The sequence below is a fragment of the Melanostigma gelatinosum genome, assembly GCF_949748355.1.
Source record: "Melanostigma gelatinosum genome assembly, chromosome: 13".
Taxonomy (NCBI): Eukaryota; Metazoa; Chordata; class Actinopteri; order Perciformes; family Zoarcidae; genus Melanostigma; species Melanostigma gelatinosum.
Genome location: NC_136646.1, coordinates 9,031,480 through 9,058,113, shown reverse-complemented (window position 1 = coordinate 9,058,113; position 26,634 = coordinate 9,031,480). Strand labels below are relative to the sequence as shown.

At 43.6% G+C, this 26,634-nt stretch overlaps 2 protein-coding genes across 4 annotated transcripts in view; both read right to left on the bottom strand.

The window, feature by feature from the left end:
- Nucleotides 1-140, bottom strand: part of cpt1a2b (carnitine palmitoyltransferase 1A2b) — a 34,674-nt gene extending 34,534 nt beyond the window's left edge. Inside the window, exon 1 of the mRNA XM_079281120.1 lies at nt 41-140. The gene's annotated coding sequence lies outside the window, so the exon portion shown is untranslated. The remainder of the gene's footprint in view (nt 1-40) is intronic.
- Nucleotides 141-2,264: 2,124 nt separating this feature from the next.
- On the bottom strand, nt 2,265-26,634 carry LOC306787014 (serine/threonine-protein kinase BRSK1-like). Of its 3 annotated transcripts, none has more exons than XM_079282001.1 (20): nt 25,995-26,634; nt 25,584-25,678; nt 21,815-21,900; nt 21,432-21,572; nt 19,861-19,977; nt 18,929-18,962; nt 18,747-18,815; nt 17,777-17,923; nt 16,297-16,328; nt 15,425-15,589; nt 13,226-13,323; nt 12,912-13,062; nt 12,740-12,800; nt 10,301-10,907; nt 9,887-9,935; nt 9,428-9,551; nt 9,203-9,304; nt 8,353-8,471; nt 7,375-7,457; nt 2,265-7,241 (listed from the first exon to the last, which is right to left on the bottom strand). In XM_079282001.1, the coding sequence occupies exons 1-20, from the start codon at nt 26,080-26,082 to the stop codon at nt 7,030-7,032; spliced, it is 2,580 nt and encodes an 859-aa protein (XP_079138127.1). In that variant the 5' UTR covers nt 26,083-26,634; the 3' UTR covers nt 2,265-7,029. The 3 variants fall into 3 exon arrangements, with proteins under 3 accessions (XP_079138127.1, XP_079138125.1, XP_079138126.1); XM_079281999.1 differs by having other exon boundaries at nt 2,265-7,289; nt 7,375-7,464; nt 8,363-8,471; XM_079282000.1 differs by having other exon boundaries at nt 7,375-7,464; nt 8,363-8,471.

Here is a 26,634-nt window from a genome sequence, read left to right as displayed (position 1 = left end):
AGCATCGTGAAAGTTGATTAAAATACGATTAAAAATGTACCTGAAGTGTCTTTAGAGGAGTTTTTTGTCGGTGAGGACTTTGATTCAGACGTTAGCACCGCTCCCTTCTTCTCGAGCTGAGCGCACCCAGAGAAAGCGAGATTTTCTTCACTCAACAACAAGGAGAGAACTCACCACGGCCAGCGGGCAGAGATCGCGTGAGGATGAGGCACGCGGACGAAAAGATCTGTCCCCGTTTAAATGTAGGCCTTAACTTTGACTCATGCGCAGTAGCTATGCCAATATTATATTTATATATTTATATATATATATATATATATATATATATATATATATATATATATATATATATATATATATATATGTATATGCCATTATTTTGTTTTAAATACTGGGCCAGAATTATTTGTAACATTTTGCCCAAATTATCTTTCTTTTTGTAAAAGGTAAAAATAATACTTTTTTTTTTTTACAACAATTGAAGTGGTTTGTATTGCACCGCAATTTATCGAATACAAAATTCAGTTTGTTCCGCTAAGCTTTGCTTTCGTCGTCCTCTGGACCCTCTGTTACTGTCAGAGTGAGACCTCTTCGTTTTTCAAAGCTGTATTCAGGAAGCGACAGCATTGGAGACCCTCCCACTTATGACACACACTACTTTAAAAAAAAACATGCCGGTTTGACCGCTTTCCAACATTTCAACCTACGCCTGCAGGTTTTCCTCATGTCGCTCATGCCCACTGTGACCTTTACTAATCTTGGTTGAAAAATGTTCATGGTCTTTTCAGCACTTAAAAAAATGATGTATATTAAATAGGGGTGTAACACAGAGCAGGAATACATCCTCCCTGTTCACCTTACCCATACTTGTTTCACAAACTAGACACACTCTTAATACAATCATGAAATTAAGATAAACCTCAGAGAATCAAAAGCTCACTTTTAATTATCCTGCTTGGGAATTGTCATTATGATGTCATGATGCACTTAATCTCAGAATATTATCCCAGAATTTCTGTCCAGATTACTGCCCGATGAATTACTATTATCATTTATTGGGACCACTGATGACCAAGCTAGACAGGTTTGACGGACCGGAACTGGCTGACCAATATTACGCCTGACACTCTTGGCCCACTCTATGATGCCTAATCACATAAGTAGTCCCTGTTCAGGTCATTCACGGGACACTTTCCACCCCTTTTTACTCTAAAACAGGGTAGGCTACACATCAGCAGTAGATTGCTACGCTAACCACTTGTAGCATAGTGGACGTGTGGACAACATCCACGGTCCGGACAGGTCAAGCATAGGGAGCACCAGGCTTTGAAGCACATTTTACATAATGGCCAAATGGCAGAATTACAACTTCCATGTCTGTCACGTGACCCCATGGGCCCCAAAAATATTTTCTTTTTTTAATCATAGATTTACATTGGGAAAGAGCCGTCTGTAACAATCTGGGTAATTTTGTACTATATTTTTTTTGCTTCGAGCACTGCGCAACCTTCACAGGAATGAATGAGGCAACGTCTCCGACACTGTATCAAGTTCTGTTTTTACATCCATAGAACGGGTCCGCACCGTCACACAAACTGCCGGTACGCGGGCGTTTTACGCGTACACCAGTGGCGTAAGGTACGATGGGCCCCAGTGCACACTATTATTATGACGGGCCCTGGTGCAAGCTAGTTACCAGTCGTGAAGCACACACTATCGTATTGTCTCATCACATGATCCAATAGAGACTTGACATTGCACAGTATCAACATACATATTACCCAGCAAGCATCATTGCATATCTGTATATGACAAAAATACCAAATATAAGCAATTTTCCATTTGATATACATTTTTTAACAGTTCATTTATAGTTATTATAGTTAATGTAGAATGAGCATATCACGTTGGTATTGCTATTGACTAGTTACTTCACGCGGACCCTCGCGTAGCCTTCTCAGTTTATCATATTTCTCCTGGTTGATATAAAGACAAGCGCAGAGATACCCAGTGGTAGCTACTTCTCCGCACTTGTCTTTATATCAACCAGGAGAAATTTAACAGTAATTTTGTCTCCATTCCAGGTTTCGGATAATGACTGAACATCTTCATGAGTGCACAATGCAACAGAACTCAAACACCCGCGTGTATATTTCCATTGTTGTTTATTGGTCAGTATTTCTCACAGGCAATAATAATCATTGTCATAATAGTGCACTTTTCCTTTTTTTGTAATTATACTACAAACATTTCTCTTCGTCGTTGTCATCATCATTTGTCGCGTTAGCTGTTTTTCTCAAACCCGCCCTCCCCCCCACGCACCTCCCTCGATTTTTTTTCCTGACGTCACAAATTCTTCCTTCCACTGTGTGGAGCGGAGGTACACAAGATGGGGTGGGGGGTGGGGGGGAAGGTGAGAGGTGGAGGGGGAATATGGGCGGGAGACAAGAGATTATAGTCGTACAATTCTAACTGCAGAAGAAGAATGGGCAACAATGATGAGAGGAAGAGTCGTACGGTGACTACAGTGTCGATAAAATATAGTGTACATAGATATGGATGGCATACAATGGAGACAGAGACAGGCATAGAGTGTATACAAATGTATACAGCATCTGCGTTGAAGTATACGGCGCGTATAAAATGTATACAAGGGGAGGGGACGACTATATAAGGGGGTGAGATATGTGCAGTTGGGACAAGAATGGGCGTGGAGCATGATTCAAGAAATACAAAGAGGAGGAATGGGGGGGTGTAGAAAATGTATAGTGAACGGGTGGAGGGGGGGGGTAAAAGAGGAATGAGGGAGGGAAGGGTGGGTTTTATTATGTTTCTTTTATTCGGAGAGTTTTGCAAGTCTCGCAGCCGCAAATGTGCTAAGGATCCCGTTGTGTCTTTTTTGGAATGGATTTTGATGCAGTTTGCTCAAAGTAGAGCAAAACCTGCCGCATGCTTCTGCCTTTCGTTCTTTTGTTCCTCTTCCCATTCGTATCCTTTAACTAGTGTCTCTCTTCTCAAAAGTGTGTGTAAGGTGAACTGGACTCTGACCATATGTTTAAAGGGAAAAAAAAGAAAAAGACGATGACATAAGACTCTCTTTCATGTATGTGTGTAACTATAAACCTCCCTGTCCCTTTGACCTTTCAGATGCGTGTGGCCTCACTGCTGGAAGAGGCCCACTCTGAGCCCCAGGATGGTAAAAGAAAGCCTCTGATGACATGAGAAGGGGGAGGGGACATTAATATCTACTGTTAAACCAGCGCAACCGCAAAATCTTTCTTGATTATGTCCACCAAGCCAATAGTTTTTCCGAAGCTTTCTAAAATGATTCCGAAACCATGCCAAGACCTGTGGCTACTATGCACTTGTCTACGGAAGGGGATTAGGGCCACAAGTGAAAAGAAATAATTTAAGTTCTGAGTTTATTCTCATAATTCTGACTTTAAACTCAGAACTCAAACAAATGTTCCACATGTCCTCTACCACACTTGCCAGCTAGGACAAAGTTCATCTACGGTGTTGGATGGATGTTCAAACAGTTGCTAACCACATGTTCCAGTTTTTCCAGAAGTTATGTGGCAGTTTCAGTTTAGTGTGCAGAGTGTGAGGAGACGATTGAAAGTTAATAAGGGATATGTAATGGTTTCAGTGAATTGTTAATTAGCAGGAATAAACAGTGTTTCACAGCTAATAAATATGACAGGAAAATACATTTGTGTTTGCAGTCACTGTCTCTGTTTGCAGATTTAATTATCTAGCATTCAGAACAAGACTAAGAGTCAGCAGCCATGCTCCGGCTGTACTTAGGCACAGAGCTAAATGCTAACGGATGTTTAGCAGGTATCATGTTTGCCATGCTCACCTTCTTAGTTTTACTTGTTAGCATGCTAACGTTTGCTAGTTACCCGTGAACACAAAGTACAGCTGAGGCTGGTGAGAATGTCATGTTTTGAAGGTATTTTGTCACAAACCAAATTATTGGACACATCTGAATTTTGACCTGATGATTGTGTTAGAGAAAAGGTTGGTGGATCACTATTGAGGTTCATCCTCTGGGGATCATGAATTGCAAAATTTCTACAGAAATGGAATAGGAGTAGAACGGACATTGAGTTGTTTTTCCGTGGTCATTTGACTGGTTCAAAAGAAAATGGCGATTGTTTTTAGTGGTCTTGGTTAATGTGGTTGCAGCTCACTGGGAAGAGAGTGGGCGGAGCTCTGGGGAAACGGATGGCTGGCTGGTTAGCTAGCTACAGTAGATTGTCCTTCTCCGGAGTGGCCGGTAGTGAGGCGGAGGGACCGCTGGCCACCAGCCTACTGTTCGGCTTATTTTCTGTAACCAGTATAGCATTAAAGCATGATGAAATTAGCAAGCTAGCTAACAAGCCAGCTGTCCGCTAGTTAGCTACTTTAGCGAGATTGTTAATTCCACCATGCTTAAATGCTACACTTGTTTTGGGAAAAATAAGCCAATCATAGTTGTGAGTCGTCTGGCGTTAGCTGTGCACTTTCTAACGCTGAGTCAAGAGTGTGAGGATGACGCATCAAGTTGCTAATATTGCTGCTTGTTTTTGTCGTCACAGCAAAACCTCACCTTAGAGAGCTGCGACTTGCCGTAAATCGGTTCGGTTCATAAGTAAGTTAGCGCGCAACAACGGTACACATAAAAATAGCCGCTGCAACTCTGACCATCCTGCTACATTGATTTGAATGGGAATGTCCGCTCTGCTCCGGCATTGCCATCCAAAGAGCCACGCCACGTGTGTTTCGTACGTACGCGCAAACCCAGGCATCTTTGATCAAATTTTCGAACAAGTTCAGTCGCTCAGCGCTCCCTTGGGCGTGCCAAAACAAAATGAACTGGACAAAAGTCAGAAAGAGTGAATAACTAGACACTGATACATATCAGAGCCTTTTGTCTAAATGTTAAAAAATCCTCCACATGGAGCTTATCTCTAACTGTGTGTGTGTGTGAAATATTTGTGTAGTGTCGTAGGAATGTGAACAGCTATAGCAGCCAGCAATAGGCTACTAAATGAACAAAACAAAAGCAGGTAAAGACACGATGTTAAGCTGGAAGGTATTTTTGCAGCATCACATTTTTTTAAATGTTAAAAATAAAAAAGGAATGTTGCTTTTCAGTTTTTTCTCAGGGTTTTCTGGTTTTCATCTTGAAAGTGACATTTCCCTGTCCTAACCCATCTCCTGCTTTTTTCCATTCATGAAAAAACAAAAAACAAATCACACTTTCAACAAATACAAATGAATGAAAATAAATAAATACATTTTCAATAAATATATGAAAAAAATATGTTTACAACTCTTGGAATCGTTTCAAAAGAGTTTTTGACATTCACATGGTTGGTGCCGCCCTCTACTTTGCTGGTGGCAAACACAAAAACACCTTCAACAACAACAACAACAATAAAAAGACACAGAGAAAGACAGGAGCAGAGTAGAAAAAAAACAACAAAATAAAACAAGACAGATTTCATTCTTTAGGTGTGGCCCCCCCCCCATTCCAGGCAGTATTTGTGCAGTGTTTTTATGACAACAGACACGCCAGAGTTCTTTTGTCTGTCTTGGAATCTACTTTTCCCACTTGTGAAAAAGCACATTTGTCCATCTCCGCCTGCCTCTCTCCTTTCAGAGGGGCAGACAGAAGCTTCAGTTTGGGGCTTAGGCGTCGCCCTGCGTCCTCCTGCATCCATTGTCAAATGTAAAGGAACATAGGAAGGGCTTTTAGTTACCTAATTGTGGGTCTAAAAAGCCTGGATGTCCTGTTTGACAGGCCTTTCGACTCCAATTCCACTTTTCAATCACCTTCAATTCCTGTAATTTCATGGACTTGAAGAGCGAAGAGTTTCACTGTCATCTCTACGTTAGCTTAAGATGCCATTGTTTTTTTCTTTTTGTCCTTCCTCTGCTACCAAACGGATACCTGTTGCTAGCTCTCCTCTGTTTAGTCTCCTTCCATCTACTCAGCTCCCCCGTCCTCCGGCGGGACTTTTCCCTCGTGAGACATTCTACCTGTGGTGTGACTAGTGTCCTCAAAATGGGGCTAAATCTAACTAGCTATCCACTATTCTCTCCTCCATTAAAGGCAACACGGTATCATAGCTTCATCAGTGTAATTCGGGAAATAATTTATGGGATTCATGCTTCTCAAAACGCTCGAGGAAAAAAGCGTCTTTGTCTGTCTCGCGTCGGACTCACGCCACGTCGACCGCGTCAGATCTTTTCTCTCCGTCATTTCCTTCTCTGCACTCAGGACACCCTTGATTGTTAAAGTAACGACATTAACAATCCAGTCTACATCAAGACTCCTTCGATGCTTTCTCGAAAGACGTCCTCTTTTTGTTGCTTTGCTTTGAGAACACACGTTTGTCTTCAGTCAGCGAGAGCGAGGAGAAGAGGGGAGAGCGGGTTTCCCTGGTCGTGTGACTCAACACGTGTGGTCAGGTGGTGTTGAGGGTGATGATCGATGTGATGTGGGCTCTGTCATTGGCCGGTGTCTTCCTGCGGCATTTTGTCTACCCGGCGGAGGTTTCCTGTCGGTTTTGAGTCCCGTGTTGCGTGATGGGAAGGTCATGTGCTTTCTTGATTCGTTAAAACGGGCGGACAACGTCTTTCCCTGGCTGTGAGCTTTTTCCTGCATTTCTCCGATCAGGTGGGACATCCTGTATTCTGCCTTGTCCGTCCCCCCCCGTCCCCCCCTTTCCGGGGTGAAGCTACCCTTGAAGACTGATTAGAGATCAGCTCAACCTGCCTCCACCGACCCCCACATGTACGCATTTCTGCAAAAAAATCTGTCATTTGCGGGGGGAATATCTCCTTTGTATCCCCCCCGAATCAGCTTCAAGGTAGAACTTTCCCCGTCCTCCGTCCCGTCACTTTGGAATAATGGTAGGAAGCAAGGCAGGAGGTAAGGAAATAGGGAAGGAAAGAATGTGGGAAGGGCTGAGGGAAGGAAGAGAAAAAAAAGGCCAGGCAGATGACCCTCGCCCTCTCTTCCACACAACATTCCTTTCAGGGATGGGACTGCGTCCCGTTGGACGACGAGAGGAGTCTGGTCTTGTCCTTCCCCGAGCCCCGCCTCTGCAAGGTGCCACCGCTGCCGCCCCCAGCGTCCGCCGCACGCTCCTTCTCTCCCCGCTCCCGCTCGGAACCGCTCTCGGAACGCCGGGAGTTCTGACGCGAAGGGGTGCTGGGCTGGCGGGAGAGCTGTCCGTTCTTCTCGTCTGAGGGGCCAGGGGTAAAACCGTGGGAGAGAGACGTGAAACAAACAACTAAACTACTGGTACACGTGGTTTGCGTGTGTGTGTGTGTGTGTGTGTGTGTGTGTGTGTGTGTGTGTGTACGTGTACTTCTTACCAGCCAGTGCCTGCACAGAATGCTGATCGTGAGTACTCAGGAGCTGAGCCTGGATCGTTTCCACCACTCTCTTGAATCTGCGACTGGGACCTGGTTGGGAGAGCAGTCTTTATTCATTCATTTGAAGGTTTAAAACAGTGAAAATTGAAACTCCAATTTTAAATACAGAATATAGAAACCTCAAGGATACAAATGTAAAATAAACACAGATGAGTGTTTTTGTGAATTTGAAGACCAGAGTCAACAATATAAAGGCCTAATAGGGTCTTTTCTTTCTTTCTTTTGCGTGAGATTCATTCACACGTCAATATATTTTTGTTGTTTGTATTACGCGGCTAAAAAAGCAATATGGTTTTGTTTGTCAGAGCGATCGCACTGTGCGGAACGGACATATTGAAGAACGTATACTGCATTGTACACCAACACGGAGGCGCCGTAGTCAAACTTTATTATTCCTTTCAACCTTCACCTTTACCTTTCACAATAAAAGCCCACAATAAAAGATGTGTAGTGTACGGCAGTATCTGTTTACCAGAGGGAAGCTATTTGCAATAAGGAAACACAATAAAACAGCCTCCAGTAGCTTTAAGCTACACAAATATTTGAATTCCAGAGGATCCAGGTAGTGCGTCCTGCACGAATCCATCAAACATTTTATGGAAAAAGTGCTGCAACCGTCGCAAATTTGCATCACTGCCGTTATGTTTTGATGCAAAAACATTTGCTGGTGTTGTTCTTTCTAAACCTCCAACAACTGATTTCTTTGGTCACCTTGTGGGCAGTGGAAACAAGCTGCGAACTCAACAAAGACACGTTGTGATCGCCTTTCAGGGAATAACCAGTTTCTCACCGGAATAACCGGAGGTCGCGCACATAACTGACCGCAAGGTAACATGGGACGAAGAAGAAGCACGCGTTATAATTGCATGTCTTACACCTGTGTGTTGCTCTCCTCTCATCTATCTTCCACACAAACACACCGTCCTACCTGTTATGAGAGTGAAGGTGACGCTGTAGATGCCCATCTCTCGTCTTCCCTCCCGCTCCACTCGTTCCCTCTCTCGCTCCCTCTCCCCCTCGGAGAAAGCAATGTCCACCTACAGAGAGCGAAGGAGTTCATGATGCTCACACACAAAGACCAAAGACGGTTAAAGAAACGATGTACATGTTTCAGTTTCTGAGATATGCTCATTTTGAGTATCCTCCGATGCTTCATACCCCTTAAAATCTGTTCAACCTAACTTAAGGTTATGTAAGTCAATAAGCCATAATAATTGATAAAAGTATTGTAATTGTATATGGACATTGGTTTCCATCAAAGCATATTTTTCCTGAACAATTCTAAATGTAGAAACATGAAAACACAATTCTCAACCAAATTAACATTATTTTAACTATGTACACACATTTCTTTAGTTTTTGAAATGTGCTCAGTCATGTGAGCAGAGTAAAAAACCGTTGATCGTTTAAATTTTGTATTTGTTTGTGTGTTTCTCTCAGTGTCCCTGGGTGGGATCCGTTGGGTTTTTGTACAACAAATAAAATGTTCTCAGTTGTGAGCTTAAGTATCTTCAAAGCAGAACACAAAAAACATGCGATTACATGGATGTATATACATATATATGTACATACATACATACATATATATAAATCATTGAATCTTCATGTATATGATGCTTACATTGAAACACTCAAAGTCTTCACTGAGGTGTTGACTAGAATCTGATAAAAACTTCAGTGGGTTTGAATGCGGCGTTTGTTAAAGATGGAGTTGGGAGTGTTGGGTCTCAGGGCTGAAGATGTAAAAAATAAATAAAAGTAATAATACTTGGAACTTGACAGGCTTCTGGAAGACAGAGGGGCCCCCGGAGGACTTGTACTCTGCCCGGAAACTGTTCTGAGACACCACGCTGTGGCTGAGGGATGGGATCTGGAGAGGCAAAAGAAAAAGGGCGACACTCAACATTTAGTCTCTGCCTTTAATGCCGCAAATTGTACTACACAGCGAATGCCCGAAGTTGTCGAGGCCGACTGAAGCTCGAGCCGTACTCACTGAGAGGAAGGCGTGGACGATGTCAGCCTTGATGGAGCTGAGCGGCTTGTCTTGGATCATCACGAAGATCTGCTCCTCTTTCTCCAGGCTGATGAAGTTACCGAACCAGGACTTCTTAGCCAGTCTGCAAATGAACAAGTGTTTGACATGTGACCGATTCCTTCCAATGACACTATTCATTTGGGTTGGATGTGGTATTTTCAACTGGCCCATAATGACGGACATAGTGTTCAGCCAAGGATTTGACTGTTTAAATAATTCTGCTTATACGGTTAAATTTGTCTGGATGAAAAAACAAGGAGTGAGCTGACAAACAAATCTCTGCTCTGGAGCTTGAAAGCATTGAAGCTCTAAACGCTACGTAATGGACCTCGTGGGGAGATTGTTTCTTCAACCTACAAACCGTTGTAATATTGTACTGTGTTGCAGGAAAACAAACGGAGACTTGTGTGGACTTACTCTGGACTGGACTCGGGAGTCAAACTGGACATGTCCTCTGACGTGGGGACTAAAAAAAGGAAAACAGAGAGAGAGAGAGAGAGAGAGAGAGAGAGAGAGAGAGAGGACGACAGAAGCAAAAGGCCAGTGAATCTTTATGACGGGGCATAATCTAATTGCCCTAATTATAGATTATCACACAGGCATTAATCAACACAGCCGCAGGCTACAGGCCGGGGCACGTGGCCGTTTCTCGGTAATAATAGATTCTATCTTGGATGCGAGTAGATTAACTCTGATTGTTTAAACTGTTAGCGCAGCATCAAGTTACTTCATACTTCATTCAGAGGCTACTACTTTTTTGAATTTCTTTATCTCAAAGTGTGGAGGATTCACACCACCATCGTCATCCACTGATAGTTTGTTCAAACTCACCTTGCAGTTTGCGCCGATGGAAGCGCGGCGAGCCCAGGAGGTTGTTTTTGAACGAGTTGAGCCTCGTTCTCCAGTGGGCGGAGCTGGAGGCGGCCAGACCGCCGCTGCCGCCCGGGCTGGAGGGCGGAGTCAGCGACAGCGAGGCCCCGCCGGCCCCGTCCGCCCTGGAAGAAGAGGACGAGGAGGAGGAGGAGGGAGGGGTGGTAGAGGAAGGGTGGTGGATTTGGTGCACGGGCGTGCCCAGCGGTGTGGGCAGCGGCGAGCCCTGCGGCGTGACCTGCGACACAGGGGGAGGGGCGGCAGAGGAGTTAGAGGACGAGTGGACGTTCTTGGACTTGAAGACGGATGGAGAGGGGAAGTTGAAGAAGCGTGGGATGGGGGAGAGGAGTGGCGAGGGGGACGGGGAAGGGGAGCGTGGGGTCTGGAGGGGGAGGGACTTCATGGAGTGGAGTGGGGGCCGGTCGGCCTGGGCCTTTGAGGGCAGGGTCTGTGTTTTTGGGTCGGGTGGTGGGCGGGTGGGCCGAGGCGTGGTGGCGCTTCCTGGTTTGGGGTCTTTGGAGGAGGGAGCGGAGGCGACTTCTGATTGGCTGAAAGTGAAGACCGGGCTCTGATGGGCAGACAGAGAGAGAGAGAGAGAGAGAGAGAGAGATGGGGAGAAGGAGGGAAAGAGGGATGGAAAAGATGAGAGAAAGCAATGGTCATGAATTATGGTTCATGGAAACGATTCAACAAGCCTCGATCAGATGGAAGATGGATTTGTTGGATCTCTGTTCTTGGTTACAACTACGTATGTGTTTTTGTCCAGACATTTGCATGAGGCAGCATGGCGTGTCTATGAAATGAGAATGTGAATGACTGAGAAAGTGATGGAGTGTGATGGAAAAGGCTGCCATAGCTTAACAGCGACAGTCTGAGCGAGAGTTAGCAGAGAAAATAAAACAAGCATCACAGGAAATTTGGTTTGCTGTTGTTGATGGCCTAAACTGATGTCTTTAAATTGGAGCCACTGATAGTACATATATGTTTAATATATACTGCAAGTTCAAAAGGAAAAGTCTGGAAAGACAGATACAAAACAGCTTTAGCACACAACACACAGCACATTACAAAGAAAAGACCAAACTCAACTCCAAGCCCACTGGTCCCTAACAAAGGTGGATAGGTTTTATCACATATGACTCAAACAGTAGGAAAATATTGCATTTATTCGGTACTATTTGCAGCTGCGGATGAATACGCATTTGATATGCTTTGACCTATTTTCTCTTACAGCGGCAGGATGATGCGTGTGGGATTGATTTAAAATACACCACAGTGCCCATGTTCATGGCAATGAAGGAACATGTCACCCAGTGCAACAGTGTGACTCACTGGTGTGATTATTAATAGTTCTTAGACAACAGTTGAGCGCTATGCGCAGAGGATTAAGATGTATCAGGTTTCGGATACACAGAAAATACTGTGTTAATAAATGTTGTTTTCTTCATGGGATTTGTTGACCATTACAAAATATGATCACCTTTATCCTTCAAATATGACAGGGAAAGCCTGTATTTACTACCAGCTTCTGACTTTGGTCTTCACTGTATGCGCAGACCATAGGAGTAGGAGTAGGACGGACATTGAACTGTGTTCCGTGCTCATTTGACTAGAACAAAAGACAATGGCTGCTGTTGTTAGTTGTTATGGTGACATAACTTATGTCAGTAAATGAGAGGTGCTGATCGGGCAATTTTATAACCTTTGGACAGAGCGAGGCTGGGGCTAGCGGTTTCCCCCTGTTTCCTGTCTTTGTGCTAAGCTAAGCTAACCAACTGCTGCTGGTAACTTCATTTTTACTGTACAGACATCATCTAACTCTTGGCAAATAAAAGAAGGAATAAGCTCACTTGCCAAACTGTTCCTTTAACTGCTTGTAAACAAACGAGTAATATCTATGAAATGCAAATTATGATACAAACATACTGAGTTCCCTTTGCTCATTAGAGTGTGTGAAATTGAACGCAAAGAGATCACCATATATGTAGAAATGCTTGCGAGACATTAAAAAAACGAGACAAACTGTGTACATTAATGCAGCTTTCAGTGCCAATCCCCCGCTCTCGTGAGTGTAATCATTTCGTCAGATTGTGTAATGTAAAGTACAGAACGGAACATTTCACAGACCTGGCCAGGATCGTCATAGACATGGGGGAGATTAAAATGGGAGATTCTATTTGGGAGACTCACCCATGTAGCTGTGTGACACAAGCATGGTTGATTAAAGTGTAAACTCGTAGGTTAAAAAACTTTTAATTTGCTTTTTGAGTGTAAAAAAAAAATCGAAATAGTTGAGCTCTGTGTCTGCAGACAGCAAGTCAGACCCTGTTTTAAGGCAGCTAGGTCAGAGGCAGTGAAAAGGTCTTTAACAGGGTTAATAGAGTAGAGAGACGTTCTTACCCGGGGACTGCTGAGAGGACTGGATGACAGACCTGTGGACGCTCCACTGACTGAACGAGACCTTTTGAAGACAGCAACAAACAACAAGTCATCGAGGCGAATGGGACTTTTAGGTGCAACAATTTCCATCAGTTAAAAAATAATGTCATGTTATGTCAGTCTTGATTCTGACCTCTGACTGTGTGCATTAGTGTCCAGGGCCCTGCGAGGCGGGGTGGGAGACCCCCCCTCTGTGACACTGAGGACCTCCAGGCTCTTCCTCTCTGGACGACAGCGACCATGACGCGTCAGCATGGGGGAGTCCACTCGCTTCCTGGGGGGGTCTTGGAGGACAAAAATATTAAGAAAAAAAGAAAAGGAAAATCTGAATTTTATCTTAGGAATCGACAGCATTTTCAATGGTAAAAGCACAGTTCAGAGGAGAAGTAACATTCGATTTCACAATCAAGCTTTTGTCTAAAAAGGTTGTGGAGCGCGTGTTCTCACCGAGGTCATTTCTGGCTGGCAGATCCTCATCTTCACAGCTGGGGTATCGCTCCTTCCTGTCCAACAGGAGGTAGTAGATCATCTTCTCCTGGTTCTCCCTGCAGAACAAGACGCAGAGCGACGGAGAAACCGAAGGTCAGAAAGAGAGGAGACACAGAAAGCTTTTTGCCGACGGAATCGGAAAACACAAGGAAGACGAGAGGCTTGTCAGTGTCACATGTGAATAAATAATGGAAACAAAAAATAAATTGTAAATGGGATGGTCCGGACAGGTCATATCGTAAGTAATCTCTATAAACAGAAATCTGCATATGAATGCAGAATCGCTAAGCGTTCAGGTTTCCGTTTGTATTCCGAGTTGTATTGACTGAAACATTTAGCAGATGAAAGTGTTTCGTGTATTGTTTTGGAGAGAAAAAGAGGTGGAATGCATCGGTGGAAATGCAATCTCGGAACCCATCGGCTGTCATCTGACGATGATTCAGCTTTTTATAAGCTAGGACATGTATCATTAACTGAGTGTAAACCGGCTACTTGTGAAACAAAACCATTCGTAGACGACGTCTCTCAACTCCAAATCTATTCTCGCGTCTCAAGTTGCTCATCGCACTGTAAACCATGACAGGTCCACGGAAGAGGAAGCCTTGGCCCGGATCTCCATTACCTCGATTTCTTTATTTTATACATTTGTTCCTTATCCCCGTCTCCAATGGCTACACCAGAAACCCAGAGCTGTTGGCCGTTGCTCCCAGAGGCTGAGTCATCGTTAGGCCGATAGTTGATGGGTTCGGGGATTGTATCGGAACCAGTATTTGATTAATTGTTTCGAGATAGAGTTAACGTGACACACTAAAGCTAGACATTGTTTCAAGTGAATCAATGTTGCAGCTTGAGTTGAAAAGTCAGCTCAGTTTGACGATTTTGTTTTGCTTTTTTAGCTAGCTATTTAGCCCACAAGCTAATTAAGCTAAATATCTGTTGCTAATGTTAACGACAACAAACCCTAAACACCTACATGTTAGCAATCAGTTGCTTATTAACACATCCAGTAAACACGGAAAAACATTAGAATGGATTTGGTTTGGAGTGTTTCTGGAAAATGTTAGTCAAATACTCCTTTAAGCTCGGATTTTTTGTTTCCACTAATTCTTACAATCATTGTTTGGCTCCATATCTGCTAAAGGCTCCACTGTGTTCACCAGCTAGTTGCTAAATTTGCTGTTTGGTGCTGGTCAGGCAGTATACAGCGGGTTTATCACAGTTGTTTCACTGACAACAGCTGCCTAATGTGGCTGGTAACGGTTATGATGAGAGCTGTGAGACTCAGTCAAAACAGTGAAGTTACCAGCCGGAAAAACAAAACAATGAGCTGAAAGATGTTAAAACGCGTCTGCTTCTGCTGTTGTGGTTGGTGAGCGAGCTCATCAGAGGAGGGGGACACAACGGATGGGTGGACACAGAGATAATAGAGCCCTTGTTGACATTGCTCTTGTTCCTGCCATGCCAGGCAGATTAATGATTTAACTCATTGACCGGCCACAAAAGGACAAAAAAGACAATGAGGGAAAGAGACATTGTGAGAGAGAAATGAAAGTAACTACACACACAATTATACACGTTCTCAATCCCAACTCGTCAAATACGGCAGCTTGGTCATCGGCCCTACGCTTCAAACTACTACGTAGCTAAGGCTACCTTACGTATGCAACGTAGTAACGTTACATCACTTTTAATAAGCCAAGGTTGACTCTTGGTTTCCCACGGGACACAAACAGCAGTTTCGTGGCTGAAATTCATGTTTTTGGACCCAACCATGCACCCAGACCTTCTCCCTTTGCAGACGATATTGCTCTGTATACTTCGTAACCTCACTTCGTTCTTTACTCCCCGCCATAACTACGGTCACATAGAGGGTCATAGTCTGATGCCGACTTGACACGTTTGTTCTACTTGTCTAATGATTGCCTAGGGAACAACCGGTCCAGTGGAGACACAGGTTTTCATTTTAAATTCTTTCCTTCTTTCAATCTATTTCTATAAAATATTAATATACTCTATAGTGGATAATAAAGCAGATTTATCAAGCTATCTGATCAATGTTCTGTCATAAATTCCAACCAATATGTTTCAACACTGGTGCACAATGATGTATTGCCATCCATTGAAAGTGGAAATGTTTGATGGGTTATATTTACTCACTCCTCACTTGTAAGGTCCTGTGTGAGTTTGACCCGGTCTCTGAAGCACCCTAAGGAGTACATGCTTTCCAGGACATCAGGGTCCAGGTCTGTTAAGGACAGGATCTTCTTCACACACACACGCCGGGGCGCCGGCTGCTCTGGGCAAGGCTCATTACGGCCCCCCCTGAAGGGACAAAATCAGGGTATGTAGTTGCGTGCAATTAAAAAAATGTTCGAAACATCTCAAAGTTTACCGCAAGCACTGACAGACAACTCTTCACAGTCCGATATTATGGTGATGATTTGGGCCATGGAGCAGTACGTTACACTGCTTCCTGCATTTTTCTTCCCACACTTTTATGATCTAGGGTTCATTGGAAGATTTCACACATTTTCTTCGGGAAGATTCTCATTTTCAACACGGCCATAACAGCTTAGTCACTGTAGTACAAATATATTGGTATGAGCATTGGCTTTTAAAAACCCACTACCACCCACAGAAGTTATTTCAAAAAGCAATGTAGGTCACATCAAGTCAGGACTATATTTATATTACGATATACTGTTTATATATATATACCACTTTATTTTTGAGCTTTTAGTAATTACAGTGAAAAATCAAATGCTAGTATGCCTGGTGTCGACTGACAATGTAAAACAGACGTCTGAGCAGCTCACTGTATGTACAGTATGGTATGAGGTATGTTGCGTGTTAGAATACTGGCTGACCCACAATAAGAGGCCGGCATAGTTAAAGCGAAGGTGTGAGAAATTACAGATGTGGCCCAGCGGAGCCAAGTGCCGCTATGCTACTTTAGTACCAACAATAGTGGCTTTGGTGAAGAAGGGAACAGGGAAAATGCAGAGGAAGAAAGTGAACGTGGTACTTACTGGTACCAGGGGTGTTTCTGTATTGCTTCTAGCTGTAATGAAAAAAAGAAGACAATATTACAGCATTGATCAAAACGTAGTTTCCCGATTTTACAGCTAATTTAATCCTACAATCATACATCAACAAAGATAAAGCATCTGCTGTCTAACTGAACACTGGGATCTGTGTTTAAAAAATAAAATAAAAACCTGATTAAACAAGTCTAAAGCTACCAAGTCTCCTTTTCAAGCCTTGCTTTCAGGAAGGGAAAGCTGGCATTTGGGTGAAAAGCAAGAGAGGCCCTCGCCCCCTTTCACCCTCAGCCTTCTCTACAGCCACTTGATCCATCCAATCAATCGCATTGTGCACACATGCATATATTCATGCCTCTCTTCCTCCCTACACCTCGGTTTCCGTGAGTCTCGTCTTCAAATGAACTGCTAACTTGCCTTTGAAGACAGAAATAAAAAACCCTGTCCTGTCATGGCTGACTCCACTCGTGCCTTTCAGCAACACCCAAGGCCCATTCCTCTGCTCTTTTCTTTTCCACCTTCCTCATCTCCTTCCTCTTCCCTCCGTAAGATCCGGTGTCAGCGTCGATTTCTGTCACATCTCGAAGCGAGGCCTGGGGCCTTTCCTTTCCTTCCTCCCTCCTGAATGTCTGGTTCATGCTTCGTGTGCTGTGGAAACTGCTGTGGGGCAATGTGACTGTTTGCTCAGCCCTGCCTTCCTCAGCTACGGAACGCTCCTCCATTCATACGCAGTTCAGAATGAGAACAGTGGCAGATTTAGCACTGAAAATGCTGATTCATTTTTTTCAACAATATGGCCTTTATTTCAAACAGAGGCAGTCAAAAGGGGCTACTCAATTTTAGAACCAACGATTTTGCCATCTGAAGATTTCATGAGCTGCAGTTAGCTAGCTGATTAAGCTAACGGTTGAAAACACTGTCTACGGCTGACATTTTACTCTTCCAGACAGGGCTGAGTTTGTGCGTGATCCTCTGCTTTTGACTGCCTGTGTTCTGGTACCTTTCTTTCTCTTATTGTTTATTTTTGCAGGGACAGTGTCCAGTAAAAACGAATTACACAAGAGCTAGCTAGAAGCTAATTTGCATCGGTTGTCAATGGGCAGATGGACAAAAAACAACCACATGATAATAAATGCACGACATAAAACAATATAATAGATAATGGTCCATATTTGCACCAAGTCCCACGATAAGAAGGCCAGGTTTTTTAAAGTACATTTTTGTAGTGGCCTACAACTTTGGGGTTGGTCACGTGATGTCATTGGGCCCACAAAGACTTTTTCCTATGGACTTACATCGAGAGAAAGATATCTTTGAATCAGCGGCTATTTTTTTTAGCTAAATCAACTTCAGAGTACGTACACTTGAATGCCCCTTATTTTATGTGTATATATGATATATATATATCATATATACACATATACTTGGCCCTCTCCCTATATAAGCCCCATGGTCCATCCCTGCTCACCGTAAGTCTCTTGTCAGGGTTGACTTCTATCATTCCTTTAAGCAGAGCTTGACAGTCAGGAGGTATAAAGTGGGGCATGTGGAACACCCCGCTCTTCACTTTCTCTAGAAGCTGCCGCAGGTTATCATGGTCAAAGGGCAAGGCACCCTGGGAAGGGGACGGGAGAAGATACAGAAAGACGAGGAAATAGGATGAGAGAGATGCAAAGAGATGAAATAGTTTAGTGTTACACTCAGCATAGTTAAAGGAATAGTTTAACAATTTGTGCAACAGATATATTGTAAAGCACAAGCAGCCAGTAAGCTTAGCTTAGCATAAAGTCTAAAAGCCTGTCTAGTCCTGAGGTAACAAAATATGCATACTAAAGCTACATACTACTACATTTATGGATTAAACAAGATATAACGTGTGAATGTAAGAGCTTCAGAGGTGCTGGTAGGCGGATTTTGTCACCTTTGTCGAACCATTCCTTTAAAGGCACTCTGCGGAGTGTTCTTGTAGAACAATACAGCTACCGGTATGTCTTTGTGTTATGTTTCTCACAAAAAAATCCATTGTATGTATATGTAACGCTTTTAAATCCATCCTTCTCTATTTAGTTCTGCTTTTTGTTGGCGCATTGCTGCATTTCTTGGCAGGTTACCGCCACCAACTGTCATGCAGTGGAAAAGTCGCGTCACCCACGCACTCTTGCATCCCACTACCTCGCTAGTCTCATGCACAAGATATAAACAAAATGGTGACCGGCTCATTCATCGCAACATTGCTCCAGGCTGCCAATAGTTGTCAACATCTCCACAGAGTACCTTTAAGATTTAAGGCTGATACGCTGACAGTCTGGCTTGAGAGAAGACTGCGTATGAGGTTCAATGAGATCCTTGTTCTTTGTGACTTAAATAGCGGGAATCAAAGGGCAGAGAGAAAAAGCAACTCAATACTGGAAAAAAAAAGAATAAAAGTATCTTCTTACCACCAGAAGAGCAAAGAGGATGACTCCACAGCTCCAGACATCGGCTCTGCGACCGTCATACTTCTCTCCCTGAAACCAAAATGCAAAGACATGGAAGCATTAGACTTCACACACAGACTCCCACACACACACACACACACACACACTAACACAATAACACACTGAGATGGGAAGTAACTAACCCTTATGACCTCTGGGCAAGCATAATGTGGGGATCTGTGAAGAAAGAAGAGGATATTATTAAATGATTTAACCAGATGCAACCATGCACACAGATAAAGGACGCAGGTGCTGATTTGATGAAAAAGCTCTTTTATTCATTGATTCGACTGAATAGGTGAATCCAGGCAAACAGCTACGCTCCTGTACTAATTGTATGTGTTACATCCACGTTGCTCCTGATGGGCAGTAAAGTTTAAAAAACGCTTAAGCTGTTGACGAACAAAGTCATCAATTATGTAAAAAGAACACAATAGAGCGCTGAGTGGATGTTCCCAATGTTCTGCACACTTTGTGTATGTCACCGAATTTACATGATCATATGTGTAGTTCATTTACAATACCAGATGTTATTTAAATAGGCAGATGAACAAGTCGCACCCAGGAGGCAACCTCCGGGTCTGAAAAGTGAAGCCAATGGGGAAGAGCCTTAAAAAATTGCATTCTTTCTGATGGCCATCAGGGGGCCTACTTATCACTTGACTTATTACCTCAGTACATTTCGTATCCATGAGTTTATGGTCTCAATCGCTAGTTTCATGTCTTCCTCAACACAGCATGATGTTCATTTAATAAATGATGGTCCCAGGAGTATGCTTTAGGGCGGGGCTACTTTGTGATTGACAGGTTGCTGCCGAGGCTTTTGTTTTCAGTTCATGAAAGTTAATTGTGGCATTTAAAAATTCTGCGTTTGGTTGTACTTCATCTTGTGTCACTTCTGGTTGCAAAAAAACAACATGGCGACGGACAAAATTCCAAACTCGAGGCTTCAAATCGGCAATCCACAAACCAATGGGTGACGTCACGGTGACTACGTCCACTTCACATGTACAGTCTTGGTGCCACATATGAATTCAAGCAAACGTTAGCCTCATCGATCTAATCCAGTACTCACCCACAACTGGTTTCCAACAGGCTGTCCCCAACTTGTAGCGAGGCCATGCCGAAGTCTGCTATCCTGATGTTATTCTTCTCATCCAATAGAAGATTCTCTGGCTTCAGGTCTCTGTGACTGGACACACACACACACACACATATATATTCAATGAAAGTCTTTTTCCAGACCATAAACCACAGCTGCAGCTAACCTTGTTTGTACGCTTGGTAGACTTTCACATGACATATAAATATTCATACCAAAGGGGAGTGCCACTGTTTATTAAAGCTCAGTGATCTGCAGTGCAGTTCACTGCACAAGGACGCACGTGAATGCACGTGTGGATGACGCAATGCACAGCTCTGCTTGTTCGGATGTTTTGAAGTGTGAATGTAGGAGCTACTTCTCCATAGTCAGACAGGAGTACCAGCAGGGAAGCTAAGCAACGTACTGCTGTGTACGGGGGCAGCAGCAAAACGTATTTTAGCCAAAAATCGATATCAGTTTAAGTGCTATATTTAGAATATGTTCACAGGTTTACCTTACAGTGAGGCAGCTCTTTTCCATGGGGAACTGAAGCCGTCATATACATCTAAGCTCTCGTAAAACACTACCAGGCTCCATTGCAAGAACAGCAATTTCACCTCGCAGAACACGGAGGTTGCTGGTCTGAAGCTACCTCGAGCCGTTAGTTCGTTCGTTTGTGCCATTGTGTGACTTTGGTGTTTTAAAGGGTGAGTTTGGATTCACAAAAGTCACACAATAAAACAAACTAACCAACCGATCGAGGCAGCAGTATAACAGCAACTCCTGTATTCTGCGAGGTGAAATTATTGTTTTTTTTCTGGCGGCTTTGGACAAGAGCATATAACGGCTTAAGTTCCCTGTCGGAAACATAGACTGCATTGCCGTCTCACAGGAAGGTGAACTGGTGATAATATTCTAAACATAGCGTACACTTAAACTGATATTGATTCTTGTTCAAATACAGCTGCTGAGCCCATTCCACAGCAGCACATTCCATTATTCCAGTCTGCTTCTCGAAACTGGGGGCGTGCCGACCGATATCTAACATACACTGACTATGGATGAGTACCTCATACAACCCCACTGGTGTCGGGTCACGTGAGCGCCTCATAAACGCAGAGTTGTGCTCCCAACTTTAGTTCTGATCCATGGCAGCCTGTGTGACCTGATCAAGAGGTCCAAGACTTTTGATTTGTCTTCACTATAGCCCACCATTAAAAATGTATATGTATATTCTTTTCCATTCACTGGACAGTTGATAGGGAAGAGGCAGACAGGAAACAAGGGACGAGGGTTCGATTCTAGGTCGGTTATGGATGGGCGTCGCAGAGGTAGCTGGTTGGGGTTCGAGTAAGGTTTGAGTTAAGCATAGTGGAAAACGACTGGTTGGGGTTAAAAATACATTTAGTCTCATTTGAAGGTGAGGGGAAACACCAATCGATGGGGAACAGACTTTGACTCAACACCGACAAATAGCGACGAAACGGGTTGAGAGACAAAATTGTAAATGATACAACAATGAAAGAAAGGGCGGGCCTTAAGGTCAGCAGCCTCTCACAGACCATATGGAGTGACTGTGGCAGAAGTCGAGGGCGGAGATGATTTGTCTGAAGAACTTCCTGGCCTCTTTGGGGGTCAGCCTGCCCTTCTTCACCAGGTAGTCGAATAACTCTCCGCCGGACACATGCTCCAAAACCAAGTACCTGGGGGGGGGGGGGGGGGGGGACATGTGAGACTTCATGCACACAAGCCATGGATGCTTCCTCCATACATAAAAACTCAAACAGACACCCACGACCCTCTATATCTCCCGTGTCATGCGGTTATTATTTTCCCTTTCAGATTCAAGGTTGGTCCTTCTCTGGCGCAGATCCAGAGGGAAGATTTCAAAAAAGAAAGAAAGAAAGACAGTCAGCGGAAAGCAGAAAGATAAAGAGATACTCACAGGTATTTGTTATTCTCATAGACATCATGCAGCTTCAGAACGTGAGGGTGCTCTATTAGTTTAAGAATAGCTATTTCTCTCTCCACCTGGATGGACGCAGAGAAGAGGAGACGTGTGGAGAAAGGTTAAGAAAGAGGGAGGGAGGGAGGTTGAAAAAGAATGGAGAATGAAATGTCAGGAGGAAGAGGAAGGTGTGTATGGAAGGCAGAGAGAGAGAGAGAGGGAAGAAGCAAGTATAAAGGCAGAGTTAGGTCAAATGTGGAGCAGAGGGAGGCAGTATTAAATGTTAATGTCAAATAGTTTAGTGTTCATTGAGTTGTAAACAGCGAGCAGAGATAGCAAATCATCATTTACACCGATGAAGTGTGTTTGAAGGATAAATGGAAGAAGAAAAGAGAGGAACGAAGATTCTTTTTCTCGTCAAAGCTTAAGTGCAGGCCTGTACTTTAAGCTAGCTCAGACCGAGACCGCCTAATGACTTCGACTTAAAGCTGCACTAATCAATATTTTTACATGAAGAATTGACCAAATAATTCTCATCTACGGCACCGGCCTTCTGTTTTCGGCAAAAATAAACTGTAAACACGCTGCTCAGCACCAAACAGACACAATATTAGACTCACACGATCCAGGTTGCATGAAGAATGCTCTCAAATGAACGCTAATGTTGCTCCGCATCTGCTAGATGTGTAAAAAGACAACTGTTTGCTAACGCTAAGCTAAGTTGCTAAGCTGCTCAGCCATATCAACATTAAAAGATGACATTATGTCACTTGTTTATTTACGGCTCGTTAAAATCTTCACAGTGAAAGTCACCGGTAATTTTGCTGCTTACTCTTCCTCCTCGCAGTATCTGCAGACTTGTTTGTTTCCAACAGAGCTCTGATAATTCTGTGATAAAAACGTTTAATCTCCTATAAATTCTTCATGACATAAGTCCCGTACGACTTTGTTCATCAAGAGCTTTATTTTGAAGGAACGAGTGTACAGACTTGACAGTGAATATGTCCTGTCGTGATCGGATGACAAAAGTCGCATTGAGAGGACAAGCGTTACCACGGCCACAATGACCAAAATAAGCCATAAACCTTCATAAGGTCATGTGAGTGTTGTATTAAGGTATTAAGATGGACTTCAAAATATCCAAACCTGTCCTTTAAAATGAATCTCATTTCAGCACCAGCAGCTGTCTATAGCATGACCTACTAAACATTCACACACGCATATCGGTTCGCTCTCCACATGAGGGGGGGGGGGTGATTACCGGATGGTACATTCGTGGTAAATTTGTTCTCATTGTGATCAAAGGAGTCCATTGGTAGCTATTTGCCGATCCCTAATTAAAAAGACTGATTTGATGAAAAAGAAATGGATTGTGATGATCCGCTGTAATAGATAAATACATTTAGTGGCCACTTTATTAGGTACCCCTGCACAGTCTAATGCAAGCCAACGCAAGAGCCCGTCCATGAACAAGTGCTTTTTCAACTGTGACCTCAAGAACAAACAAATAATTGAATTAACACCTCGATAACAGTAAAAAAACAAAAGTTTATAGACATCGTAAAAGTCGACTTCATGGCAGCACAGTTGTATTGGATTGCATCAGACGGCTGTGTGTTGGTAAGAATCTGGCGATGCGATACATATCACGATACAGGGGCTACGATTCAATATATTGTGATATATTGTGATATTGTAAGCAAAGTGATATATTGTGATGCTGTAAGCAAAGTGATATATTGTGATATTGTAAGCAAAGTGATATATTGTGATGCTGTAAGCAAAGTGATATATTGTGATATTGTAAGCAAAGTGATATATTGTGATGCTGTAAGCAAAGTGATATATTGTGATGCTGTAAGCAAAGTGATATATTGTGATGCTGTAAGCAAAGTGATATATTGTGATATTGTAAGCAAAGTGATATATTGTGATATATTGTGATATTGTAAGCAAAGTGATATATTGTGATGCTGTAAGCAAAGTGATATATTGTGATGCTGTAAGCAAAGTGATATATTGTGATATTGTAAGCAAAGTGATATATTGTGATATATTGTGATATTGTAAGCAAAGTGATATATTGTGATATATTGTGATATTGTAAGCAAAGTGATATATTGTGATGCTGTAAGCAAAGTGATATATTGCAATGTTTCAGACTAATTCTGCCTTAAAGAACACACCGCCATATGCATTAAAATCAGAGTAAAACAAAACGTTTATTGATGTTATGTAATCAGAACAGTGGGAGCTGTATTTGCATCTATCACAGTCTGTAACAGCCAACATCATAGCGCTGCTTTTCTCTCTGCACGTAAATGATTAAATTGACAGCGTTTTTGAGAATCGATACAGAACGACAAAACGTAACATCGCGATACTCAAGTGTGGGCTATATGTTTTTATAGCCCCCCACCCCCCCGTTAGACTTTGCCTAATAAAGTGGACGCCGAGTGTAAACGAGAGGATGAGAAGTCAACAGCTGCCAGAACAATGCTCACAGGTTTTGCTTCTGTTGTCGTGCTGTTGACTCAGAGCAGGAAGCTAAGAGACACATCTAGAGTGTCGACAGGAAAAGGCTACTTGTAGTTAAACATGCTTCAGCTGACCCAGTAATGCGGTTACTGGCAGTTAGCACCCCCGAGTAGGCAGTGGGCAGCTTTCCAAAGCGATACAAGACGAGGGAGATACTATAAACCAGATGAATGGGGACCGGTGGCATTTCCAGGTGGATGGAGGTTTCGTCGGTGGTGCAAAAGAGTTTTAATCACGCACTTGTCTCCTGCTTTTGTCATCTGGCTGACGAAAGTGTATTTACAAGTTCATCCTTTTTTTGAAAATGTTAGATTCAGTGTTTTCTGTTTACAACCGTAGAATGGAACGTTGGTTGATTTTAGCCAAAGGCTCGGTAGCTGCAAACCACCATTCCTAGAGGCCGTGTACCGTTTTTTGGCGAAAGCGCTTTTAAAGATCTTGCACCCTCATCTCGGCTTGAGCTTTTCAACGTTTTCAACTCGATTATCTTATAAGCGTGCAGGATTTTAAAAACAGGATTACGGATCATTTGTGCTTGTCCTGACACTGGAAGACAATTATTCTCTTCCTTCGCTGCTGCGATGTGCTGGTTTGTCTGTGGCCTCGGCCATGCAAAACTTTTTTGTATGTTTTCACATTGCATTTTTCCCGGTTTTGCTTTTTTTTTTAAATCTGTTATTTGTGTTTTGAAGTGGGGGAACTTTTACGCCGCCATCTTGGCCAGAACGAATGAGATTCAAGATCTCAACGGGATCATCCCGGCTAGATAAAGGTTACGGAACGGTCAAATAAAAATACTGAAACACACAAAGCCACAACGCAACTCTTTGCTTGGGCCCCACGTTTTCCCAGGCGCAACCTTTAAAAAAAGAGAAACGACTAGTCGACCACATTAGAAACGCAAATGTGGAACAGCTTTGTTTCTTTTTTTTAAACTTTTTTTCAGTTTTCAGCTGCAGTCTGTAGCTTTCATCAGAGGGCTTAATTAGCAGAATGGAATCATCTCCATTGTTCTGTGCACAGAAGCAGTGTGCCCACACACTCGGCGGCTCCACACGCAGACAGGGCTTTTTTTACTTGACTAAAATAAAAAAAGACATTTGTGTTGCTATTTCCGCAGGCTGGAGAGAGCTGCAAGCCGGCTCGATCCGGAGCTTTGTGGCTACTGAGGTGACAGTCGTGGGGATGGGGTACGGGGGTCAGACACGAGCACAGCGTATATATATACCTTCATCAGGACCGATTCGGAGAGTTTCTCTCTGTTGACAATCTTGATGGCCACCTTCTGTCCTGTTATGCAGTGGACGCCCAACTTCACCAGCCCTGAGGGACACAAAGAGACATGGGGAGAGAGAGAGAGAGAGAGACTGTTTGATATCTCAAATCATCATGCAGTGTGATAACAGGAAGGGAGGCATGTCATAAATAATTCAAAAAAAGCTTTACTTGGCTCACATAGAGACAGAATAGAATGGATGCACTTCAAACAAATGCGTGATGAATTTCATTTTGGATCATTTAAGAGGTTGTGATCAGAATAAAAAGAGGCTGGGTGAATAAAGCAGTGATTCTGAATGCTGGAATCAGCTGTTCGCCCCCCCCCCCCCCCCCCCCTGCCCTCCCCCCCGCCCCATCTTACCTGTCTGTCCCTTCCCGAGGGTCTTCTCCAGCCGGTAGGGCCCCACGTACTGGTTGGACGGGCCCACCGTCAGCTCCTTGCTGCTCATCCTGAAATTCTATACACTCCCGCTGCGATGCGGATCAAGACGGCGGTGGCTCCTGTGCGTAACGCCGTAGCGCCGCACATCCCAGGGCGGCTCTGGAGGCGATGGGAGGACCGGTCGTGATTCTAACGCCGGGCCCTGCAGGCTACTCCCATGCACTTGTTTGTCATGCGGGCCAGCCGCTCCGGCGCCGGGGAGAGTGAGAGCCGGTCCCCGGTTTCCACAGTCTCAGCACAGGCCTAGAATAAAGTATTACCCGGGCTGTTCTTCTTCGGTTTCGCGTCGCTTTCAGGGCGGCACGGAAAGCAGCATCATTCAGAGTAGAAAGAAGAAGAAGAAGAAGAAGAAAAAGAAGGACGCGTGAGGTGAGCCCACCCCCACCTTTTTGCTATAAATAACAGTAGTTTAAAGCTAATTGGTGTGTTAGCTTATGCAGCCGGCTAAAAGTGGAGCAGAAGAGAGAGGTCTCATTCGGGCTCTGCATTGGCCACAGATTGATTCCTGTAAGAGCAGGGTCTCAAATATCCCGAGTCAGAATGCCCCTGATTGAATCCA